This window comes from Hyposmocoma kahamanoa, unplaced genomic scaffold, assembly GCF_003589595.1.
Source record: "Hyposmocoma kahamanoa isolate Upper Pololo Valley unplaced genomic scaffold, ASM358959v1 100021, whole genome shotgun sequence".
NCBI lineage: Eukaryota > Metazoa > Arthropoda > Insecta > Lepidoptera > Cosmopterigidae > Hyposmocoma > Hyposmocoma kahamanoa.
In genome coordinates this window covers 13,618,650-13,629,891 of record NW_020653200.1, presented here as the reverse complement: position 1 = coordinate 13,629,891, position 11,242 = coordinate 13,618,650, and the positions used below count along the sequence as shown (strand labels likewise).

The 11,242-nt window shown below is 35.9% G+C and overlaps 1 protein-coding gene across 1 annotated transcript in view; it reads left to right on the top strand.

Moving 5' to 3' along the window:
- The first annotated feature begins 4,200 nt into the window (after positions 1 to 4,200).
- The window catches only part of LOC113228757 (solute carrier family 15 member 1-like), a 48,561-nt gene continuing 41,519 nt past the window's right edge, over positions 4,201 to 11,242 (top strand). The window contains exons 1-5 of the mRNA XM_026462124.1: positions 4,201 to 4,309; positions 4,388 to 4,529; positions 4,737 to 4,823; positions 5,487 to 5,571; positions 8,099 to 8,288. Coding sequence (XP_026317909.1) covers positions 4,228 to 4,309; positions 4,388 to 4,529; positions 4,737 to 4,823; positions 5,487 to 5,571; positions 8,099 to 8,288 — 586 coding nt within the window. The 5' untranslated portion in view covers positions 4,201 to 4,227. The remainder of the gene's footprint in view (positions 4,310 to 4,387; positions 4,530 to 4,736; positions 4,824 to 5,486; positions 5,572 to 8,098; positions 8,289 to 11,242) is intronic.

Here is an 11,242-nt window from a genome sequence, read left to right as displayed (position 1 = left end):
TTTTAATACATGTTAGTAATACTTTCAAATATTGTTGTACTCTTTCTACGGCTCGGGGTTACGAATCAAAAGACCGAAAATACATTTGCCCGTAATAACTTTTGCACGAATTTCCATAATCCCTATTTTTTTAGATTTTTCGGGAGAAATATGTGTATGGCCTACATTTATTTCTCTCATGAGTTTGGGTGTCATTTGTGGTTATCTATATGTGTGTCCATGGCACCCGCGATACAGGGTTTCCCTAATGCGGGGCAATGCTGTTACGTGAGTGTGTGCGTTATTATAATTATTATTATTAATTAGTACCTAAGTGTTTATTTTGGAAAGCATTTCTCTTGCGCAATCAATATCGCGCATTTTAATTATCTCACAACGGCAAATACCCTATTACCGTCATAGCCGTACTTTTTCACGCACAAGAAACATTTGCAAGAACTATGACCGGTACGGCTATGCCTGTTGACGGAATCAACCGTCGTCAGTGACAAACCGTAATAATTATATTGAATCAATGTAAGCACCGTAGTTGAATCAATGTAAGCGCTCAAAAACGTCACCACTTTTGTATATGCCGTAGCATATAGAAAAGTGGTGACGTTTTTGAGCGCAGTATAATTTCAGTACTATGCACGAACGGGTTAAGAAAATGGTAAGAAAAGAAAGGAAACCAGAGCTGATACAAGCTTGATAAAAAATCATAATATTAAAGTTTTGGTATGTGATTACATTAATGAGTGAACAACAACACTGCATAATAATACAAATAGTAACAACCTTGATAGCCTAACGGTTTGCAGTGTGGGCACTGGTTGAGAAGTTCCCGAGTTCGATACCGGTAGGATCAATTTAACAAATTAACTTTTCTAAATGCTTCTGGTCTTGGTATTCTATTGTAAGACAAATCACCTGGTTTGAAACTAGGGAACTCTCTGTACATACTCCCCATGAGTATCAGAGCTACAGAATCCCAGAGCAGAACCAAGTTACAAAAGTTCATTTCCAAAATTGGTTCTACTGGGAATCGAACCTGGGACCAAGAACGATGGAATGTATTCCGGGGCATAACTCAGAACACCCAGGCCAAAACAACTTTCGAAAAGTTCACATTTGGTTTTATAGTTAATTGAGCTGATTTTTTATGGTTTTTAAAAAAAATCTCGAATAACTCGAGAAACCGGGTACGAGAATTCTCGAAACTCAAGAAAAAAAGTCAGACACCCTAGCCTGTAATAAATGGCATTGTATAAAATTCAACATTACGTATAAAATTTATTTATAAATAATAAAGACTACTCCATTATACCTGTGTTCAAGTAGTTTTCACTAGAAGCTACATATGGTGCATTTTGGTAAGTTTCCAGTAGAAGCTGCATATGGTGTTTTTTGCGCGTTTCAATTGTTGCAAGCAAAATTAGGCAGTACTGCAATGACATTACAATTTAAATTCAACGTTTTAGCTTTTTCATATTCCTTTACATGTCACTACGTTTAAATAGGTTGACTTGGGACATTTTTTTCGTGGTTTTTGTATTAGACCCGTCGTCCTTTTATTTGTAAGTCAATGTATGTATATGATGCATTTAGACCAATTAGACTATGGAAATTTAGACGTTGAAAACATAAATATTTTATTGTCTTTGTTTAACTACACCGTGACGTCGTAAGCCAAAAGAGCCTTAGAGGATGGAAAAAAATAAAAAGAAAGGAGCTGCCCTAACTACAGAATCAACGTGCATATAACCAGGAAGTTACAAATTTATTTAATGTTGTATCATAATCTGTCGATAAGTCATTATCGACATGCAAATGTATGGCTTGAATGTTGAAACTGTTTTTTTTTGTTTCTTTAGTTTACTGTAACCAAAGTATGCCTAAACAAACACAAGTCTAATAATTTAATCTCGAGTTGGTATATTATCATAAATGTCAACACACATTTTTAAACTGTTTTTAAAATTTATTTTTAAGATTACAACTGGTAACATACAGGATTTAAAAAAATAGTCTATTTTAATAGTTAGAGTTGCCATTGGGAAAAAATCAGAAACGAGTGGATAATTTTGTTTTCAGGAACTGAGAATAACTAGTAAATGAGTCTTGTTTAATCTTAATTGAACATAAAATTATTTACCAATAAACCTAATGATGGAATAGCATTGTCATGTAATCTAGTTACATTCAAAGTTCTGTTAAAATTTGACTCTTCAAAATGAAACGAACAAATGAAGATGTTCTTTGATCCAACGTTTATATCCTATGATTTCCAACCATTTTTTTCTTCCTTTTTACATTTGTAGGAAAACTTGAAATAATAAAAATAATAATAATAAAACAATAAAAACCTCGTAGTGAATTGTTTTAATAACAGAATATCGATAATATGTATGCTTACAAGATCAACACTATCTCAAAATAATCGTTAACAATAATCATCAAAATATACAAACAAACAGGCTATCTAAAGTAACAAAACCAAAATTTAGCAAGATTTATAAATAAACTATTTAAATAAGTCTAATTACATGAAATATTTGGGCTGTTGTGTGATTTATAGACAAAAAAATAACACATGCTTGTGCAATGTAACATTCGTTTGATTTGTACTTTTTCGAAAGCCACATCCCTTAATGCTGCAACGTCGCATTTTTATTAATACCTAATTATTCTCACTCAATATTTTTGTCCAATTTAATTATAATACATGCGAGTAATTCAATAGTACATTTGGAAAAACATTTGTTTTGACATTTGATGTACTTCCTTTTGACAGCGGTATCATGTACCTCATGTACTTCGACATGGACACGGTTGGCATTTAAGATGACTACGTATTTTCGACTCCCGTGTTTGACACAGACCAATGTAATGCTATCTCTTTTGGCTTAACACGGCACGTAATAGTTAAACAAAGACAATAATATGTTTATGTTTTCGACGTCGAAATATATATGTCAACGTAACATGTCCTTTAGTTCCCATAGTCTAAGAAAAGTGCACTACATTCATATTGATTTATGCCAAACACGGGAATCGAAAATACGTAACGTCGTCTTAAATGCCAACTGTTGTCATTTTGCTGTTTTTGTCTTTATATCTCATGTAATTAGACTCATTTAAGTAGTTTATTCATAAGTCTTGCCGAATTTTGCTTTGATTATTTTAGATTGCCTGTTTGTTAGTAAATTTTGATGATTATTGATAACGATTATTTTGAGATAGTGTTGTTCTTGTAAGCAGATCGATATTCTGTTATTAAAACAATTCACCACGAGATCTTTATTGTTTCATTATTATTATTTTTTAAGTTTACCTACAAATGAAAAAGAAAGAAAGAATGGTTGGAAATTATAAGACTGCCGAACATAAACATTGGATCAAATACCAACTTCGTTTGTTCGCTCCATTTTGAAAAGTCGAATTTTAATAGAATTTTGAATGTAACTAGATTACATGATAATGTAATCCATCGTTACATTTATTGGTAAATAACTTTATATTTAATTTTCATTAAAATAGCTTACTACTTGCTTAGTAATAATAGCCTAGTAGTAATCATACTTTGATTACAGTAAACTATACAAATTTGCAAACATAAAAAGTAGTTTCACATTCAAGCCATACATTTGCATGTTGATATTAACTTATCTATGGTTATGGTACAACACTAAATCCGCCATATGTGCGGTACAATTTTGGTTTAGGTAGGTACGTTTACTCCGTAGATAGGGCAAAAGTTTTCCTATCCACTAAGAAATAAAATAAAGGAATCGCTTATTTTTTTCCATCCTCTACATAAGTTACTCTATGGGTCAAACTTCAAAAAGACTGAAAGATCTCAAATAAAACTGTTTTCTTTTCTCAACTGAGTACTCCCGTGGTCCAACTTACCAACACCATTAGAGCTTAGCGAATTTTTTTTTGTTTCGTTTTTTTTTCTTTCAACCGTGACATTGGCGAAATCATCATTTCTCATAATGATGGAGCCATAAAAATAAAAAGTGAAGTGAAGTAATGATATTGAAGTTTAGTTTGAAGTCAAAGTGATTTTATTTAATTTTGTTCACATTGTTGTGATAGACTTAGTGGTTGCATTTCCTTTGCCAATTACCATCAGTTTCATAAGTAGAAATTAATTGAACCTGTATTTCTTTTTAAAGAAATCTAAAAATAGAAAGGGAGTAAATACAGTTCTTACAAAGTGCCCTATTTAATTAGCGTCTGAAAATGTTTCATAGACACCTTACATCTATATTTTGTATAATAGCTACAGAATTTTGCGAAAGATTTTCTTTCTGTGGACTGAGAAGTAAGCTACCTTTTTAAAATTGTTAACACGTTATACATAATAAATAGCAACTTCAATTTTCGTGGCACTTCTTTGCAGCAATTTTGTCTCTTTACCTGAGGAACGTGCTTTGTTTACACGAAAACGTTGCCACTGTAGTGTATCATATATTTATCATGATGTGTTATGCAATGCCACTTGTGGGTGCTATTTTGGCGGACAATTTCATAGGAAGGTACAAGTAAGTACAAAGACTCGGCGAAAGGTATATTAATTTATCTTGATTAAGGTAAACTAAAAAGATTGCGGTAAACTGCAACAGCTGTGATTGTGGGTGTGAATCTGTTTGGGATGTAAGTGTGACTCACACTTTAGACTGTTTATGTGGGATTTTATGTGTATAGGGTATATACTAATGAAACGTCCCTCAATATTGACTCTTTTCCAGAGTCATATTATATTTCTCAATCATATATTTGGTCGGCACGGTGTTGACATGCTGTTCTGCGATACCTCCGCTCATGTTGCCGCCTACGTAAGTTTAATATAATGACACCTCACAACGTTAATTAATTACCTAAACTTGTGGCTTCACAGCTAAAGAAATATAATAATAATAATCATTATATTCGAGATATAAGCCGTGGTAGCCTAATGGTTTGACCTACTGCCTGTCAAGTAGAAGGTCGGGGGTTCGAATCCGGGCATCGCACCTCTGACTTTCTCGGAATTCATGTGCGAAATATAATTTGATCATGAGCTTTTCGGCGAAGGAAAACATTGTGATGAAACCTGCACGTTGAAGAAGGTTCACAACCCTCGGAAAACGTGTGAAGTCCCCAACCCGCATTGGGCCAGCGTGGCTGACTATGGCCTATACCCTCGTCTGAAAGGAGACCCATGCCCAGCAGTGAGATATATAAATGGGTTGATGATGATTCGAGATATTGGATGGAGTCTCATAAGAATTCACGTGAGACTCCTCTTAAGAAATTCAATTCATTAAAATGTCCAAGGTCTAATATAATTACATATCCTATGGGTATGTATATTAAATGGAAACTGAAAGAAAACAATAACAACTTCATTAATCATCATCTCTTTGGTATTACCTATAAAAAATACAGACATGGCAGATTCTATTAAGTGATTGTGTTAAACACGACACAATAAAACAAGCGACAGACACTTTGTACAGATCCACTTCGATGCTGGGGCTGGCGCTGATCGCTACAGGCACAGGTGGCATTAAACCTTGTGTGGCGGCTTTTGGCGGAGACCAGGTCTACGTTGATATATTTGTATTATAAACACATTAATTTCTTTTCTTATTAGCCCTGTAATATTTTATTGGATTTACAAAGGCTCGAAACATTTCGTGTCCATGCCTTCTTCAATAAAAATCACGTTTTTTTAGCACTATGTGGGTGAAAATGTTTTAAAATGTTTGTTTACCAATTAAAAAATTTTAAAGCGAATGATAATTAATTTTTTGAATTAATTTTTTGAAAAAATGATAATTGAAAATTCTAAGTTCTCACTAAGATAGGATTCCTAGAAATTTACATTGGGTTGATCATTGACTTACAAATAAATGGACGACGGGTCTAATACAAAAACCACGAATAAAATGTCCCAAGCAACCTATTTATACGTAGTGACATGTAAAGGAATATGAAAAAGCTAAAACGTTGAATTTAAATTGTAATGTCATCGCAGTACTGTCTAATTTTGCTTGCAACAATTGAAAGGCGCAAAAAAACACCATATTCAGATTCTACTGGAAACTTACCAAAATGCACCTTACGTAGCTTCTAGTGAAAAGTACTTGAACACAGGTATAATGTAGTAGCCTTTATTATTTATAAATAAATATTATATGTAAATGTTGAATTTTATACAATGACATTCATTACGATCTAGGGTGTCTGATTTTTTTTTCTTGAGGTTTGAGAATACTCATACCCGATTTCTCGAGTTATTCGAGAATTTTTTTAAAAACCGTAAAAAATCAGCTCAATCAACTATAAAACTAAATGTGAACTTTTCGAAAGTTGTTTTGGCCTGGGTGTTCCGAGTTGTGCCCCGAAATAAATTCCATCGTTCTTGGTCCCAGGTTCGATTCCCGGTAGAACCAAGTTGGGAAATGAACTTTTGTAACTTGGTTCTGCTCTGGGATTCTGTAGCTCTGATACTCATGGGGAGTATATACAGAGAGTTCCCTAGTTTCAGACCAGGTGATTGTCTTATAATAGAATACCAAGACCAGAACCATTTAGAAAAATTAATTTGTTAAATTGATCCTACCGGTATCGAACCCGGAAATTTCTCATCCAGTGCCCACAGTGCAAACCGTTAGGCTATCAAGGTTGTACTATTTGTATTATTATGCATTGTTTGAATGTGAAAGCTACAAATTGCTTAAACTTTTAAAGAAATCCTATTTAATTTGCAGTGTCAGTCTGCTTCAATTACCTTCTTTGTTTCTTAAGTTGGTATATTTAGTAATTCATCCAACTTTTGATTTTTAATGCATTTTGGCGGTGTAAGATGTTCTCTGTTAATACTTGTCACTTTCTCCTTAAGTTCAAGCTATGTTTACTGGATAAATTCCTGTATTCTCTCCTTTCTATGCACAGTTCACTCATTGATGTAATAACATACCAAAGATTTAATATAAATTTAATAAAATTTAATATAATGCCTAGGCACCAAAAACCAGTTCTTACTAGCAATGTTGGCAAAGCTGTTTTTTTTTAATTTTCTTATGAAATGAAATGAAATGAAATGAAATGAAATGAAAATGAAATTTTTTGCCCGAAATTTTCATAATCCTGAAAACCGATTCATGATAAAACCGTTATGCTTTAGGGAGTTTTGGATGCATATTACGAAGAAAAGACTAAGTTAGCTTAGGTTTGTTTTGCAATATTCTAAAAAAAAAACCTAAAAAAATACTTTCGGGATTATGGAAATTCATGCAAACGTTATTTCGGGCAAATGTATTTTCGGTCTTCTGATTCGTAACCCCCAAGCCGTAGAAAGAGAAGAACAATACTTGAAAGTATTGCTAACATGTATTAAAAAATATTTTAATAATAACATTAGCATCAAAGCGACTCTATGAAATTTTTGTTCTAAATATTTCAAACGCTTTGTGTTTGATACAATTGAAATTGACGTGTTGGGTCTCGTTCAGTCTTTTACGCAAGCTATGAGTCGGAAAGAGACAGTTAGCTATTTGATTGTTTTCATTGCTTTTGTAATTTATATTTACGATTAATTTAAATATAAATTAAATACTATATATACTAGTGCAAAAATAACACTTTTAAATGATAACTATGACAACACAATGTAGTACTTACTGAAAATATGATATACCACCCTGTTTTTTCACTTTAGTTGAGTAATTTTTACAAGGTTTTACTACACAATACGGCATCATTGACAAGCGCGCTGTCAGTCGAACAAACGAAGACTAAAGCGTGAATGAGGCTCTGTATACGATTTTAACGCCCTATAAGTTCGGACACTTTTTAGCGCGGACCCGACGTCCATATAATTGTAAGTCAATGGGATTGATGCATTGATTGCTACTAATTATTACGTATGTACCTCCTAAATATCGTGTCTTTAGTTTAAAGTTAAAAGAATAACGGCCAGAACTATGTAATTAGCATAATCTTCAGATGCTGAGTCGTGGACTCTTTTGACATGCTTTTTTATTTTAATTAATCTTTTTTGTTTGAAATTTATGTATTTTGCTTAACAAATATTTTTTTTAAGTATCTAGTTATTTATGTACAGTTCCGGTTACCGGAGGAGAACGATCGACTGCAGAAGTTCTTCTCTATTTTCTACTGCACGGTGAACCTGGGTGGATTCATGGGCATGATAGTTACGCCCGCTCTACGCCGGTGTGCCATGTGCTTCGGAGATGACACGTGCTACGCGCTTGGCTTTGGTTTTCCCGTTCTTCTCGTCTTTATTTCCATAGGTACTGTATTGCATAGGTATCCTATGAATCATCCATCACTACCTAATCCTTCAATACGCACGACATGCTAGACTATTTCTTAAAACAACAAATGCACACTTACACTTTTAATCCGTGCGGTGACGGATTAGAATACAAATCACCGCCTCTAACTCTTCCCATGGATGTCGTATGAGGCGACTAAAGGAACACTGAGCTACCAACAGCTCTACCGGTGGTAGGACTTGAAAACCCGTCTGGTTAGTAATCACCTTATACGTGACACCACCTTCACAACACCTCTTTATTGGACCTTCTGTTGATTTCTCGCCCAGACGGATAGGGGCCGAGCCCCTCTGGGCACCTCGGATCACTGTTTGGTATCCGCTAAAGTTTCACAGATTTAAGAAGCCAAATATAAAGGCTAAATGCCGCATTTGGAATTACGCATCTGCAAATTGGGACGGCTTGCGGGACTACCGTGCATCCGTCTCTTGGCGTCAGCACTGCTTTAGTGAGGTGGACTCAACAGCTAGTGTATCTGCTGTTGCTGATGCGATCTTATTAGGGATGGAATACTATATCCCGCATTCAGGTCTCGTCGGTAATGGGAGGCATAACCGCTGGTTTAACCGTGATTGTGCGAAGGCTGTTGAGAACAAACAGGCTGCATACCGTGCTTGGATCAGGGGGCGGGCTTCACATGATCCTAAAACGAACTCATTAAAGACAGCCTATAATAACGCCACCATGTCTTGCAAAAGGGCGTCCATCAGAGCGGATGCTCAGCGCGTTACACGAGTTCGCCAAGAGCTTCGAACGCAACCTACGAACAGCCGTAGATACTGGCGTGTTGCAAGGGCCAACTGGCGTGTTGCAAGGGCCATTACTTCAAACTTCTGCCTACTCTCGCTCCCCCCGCTGAAATGCTCTGACTAGCCCACAAACCGCAAGAGAAAGCTGATCTCATAGCAAATCGCTTTGCGTTTAACTCCCGACTCGACGACTGTAACAGGATGCCTGATATTCGTATTAGACACCGTGATGTGCGTGTGGAGCTGCAGTCTCTTGACGTTCGGAAAGCTAGTGGTCCTGCTGGCATCCCAGCGGTTGTTCTGAAAAACTGCGCATCAGAGTTGTCCCCAGTGCTAACGCGTCTGTATCGTCTGTCGTTTTCTTCTGGTCGTGTACCGGACTCTTGGAGAGAGGGTAATGTACAACCTGTCCCTAAAAAAGGCGATCGTTCAGGCTCGACTAATTACCGCCCCATAGCCATCACTGTCATCATATGCAAAGTGTTCGAACGGATCCTCAACAAGCAACTGATCCAATACCTAGAAGATCACTCCATAATTAATGATCGTCAGTATGGATTTCGGCCGATAACATGATAGCACAGTTCATGGGGGATGTCATGGCTGACACTCGGCTAGACGCGCTGAAACCGAAAGAGAGCGTTCAGATCTTGTGATTGGGCTCAATGGAGTTTTGACCTCATACGTGATTGGGGTTTGAAAAATCTTGTTGAGTTCAATGCCAAGAAAACACAGGTCTGCGCGTTTACGGCAAAGTTGACACCGTTCTTCCCGCTCTTTCTCTGATGGCTATAAATCTGACGCATCAAAGCAGTATCGCCTTGCTTGGTTTGGAGGTCTGCTGCGATCTGAGCCCAAAGAGTTACATATAAACGGTGATCAAAACAGTTTCACGAAAACTCGGTGTCCTGAACAAGGTGCGTCGTTTCTTTGCGCCTGTCCAATTATGCCTGTTGTACAAAACACAAGTTAGGTCTTGCGTTGAGTATTGTTCGCACCTCTGGGATGGCTCCGCCAAGTACCTTCTCGATGCCTTGGACAGTTTGCAGAGTCGCTCCTCATGAGTCATTGGCGATGAAGATGTCTCATCACACTTTGAACCTCTAAAACTGCGTAGTGACGTTGCATCACTTAACACCTTTTATCGGATGTACCATGGCGAGTGCTCTGAAGAACTGTTCAACCTTATCCCGCCCTCCCCTTTCCTGCTCCGAAGCACACGTGTTAGCCTTCGTAGTCACCGTTTAACAACTTGCCGTATTCCATCGAGAACAAAAGGTTTGGTGGCACCTTCCTTTGTCGCACAGTTGAGAAATGATACACCCTTCCAGGGCACGTATTCCCTCCGTCTTATGATATGAGGTCCTTCAAACGAGGCTTAAAGAGACATCTTGCATGTAGGGTGGAGGTGGCTAGAGTGGTGATTATATTACCACTGTACTAGTTTCCGTCAGGTTTGGATTCCCTTTTTCCATTTTACATTAGATGGAATCCATTCCATTTCTATTCTATTTCAGTCTATTTAATTATCTATTTATGTATCTCATATTGCACATGTACATAATAAAAAGTTCTTACAATAAAATTTGGTATTGTACATAACCCAGTCAGGGTGTTGCAAATAAGCTTAAAAACTAAATCTATAAATTATTAATAAAATTTAATTAATTTGAATGAAGTGAGCTTTCCGGGAGTCTTTCACACATAAACCCTTTTATCATCGGTCATCTGCCTGTCATGTATAAAAAAAAACATTTTGTACATTTTAGGTAGGTTTAACTGCAGTTGTATTTTTACCTTTTATCAGCAACACTACTTCAAAGCATTTCTATTTATACAAAGTGAAAAAATGTACGACTATATTTCTACTTAGAATCATCGTAAACAAAAAACTTTTTTGTCAAAGCTTGACAAAATCGAAAATTTTATATAGATATGCAAAATGCTCGACGTCGAACTCAATTGACGATAGGGAACAAATTTATTTCGATATTTTCAAAACGATATTGAAATAAATTCGAAAAAAGTTTTGACGCATTCAAAATATTTCATAGAAAGAAAATTAATCTATGACTATTTTAACTTGAATCTACTAATAAATACATAAATAGAAAGTTATCAAAGTACCCTCCTTAAGAATCTATTGTAGTTTTATATAGC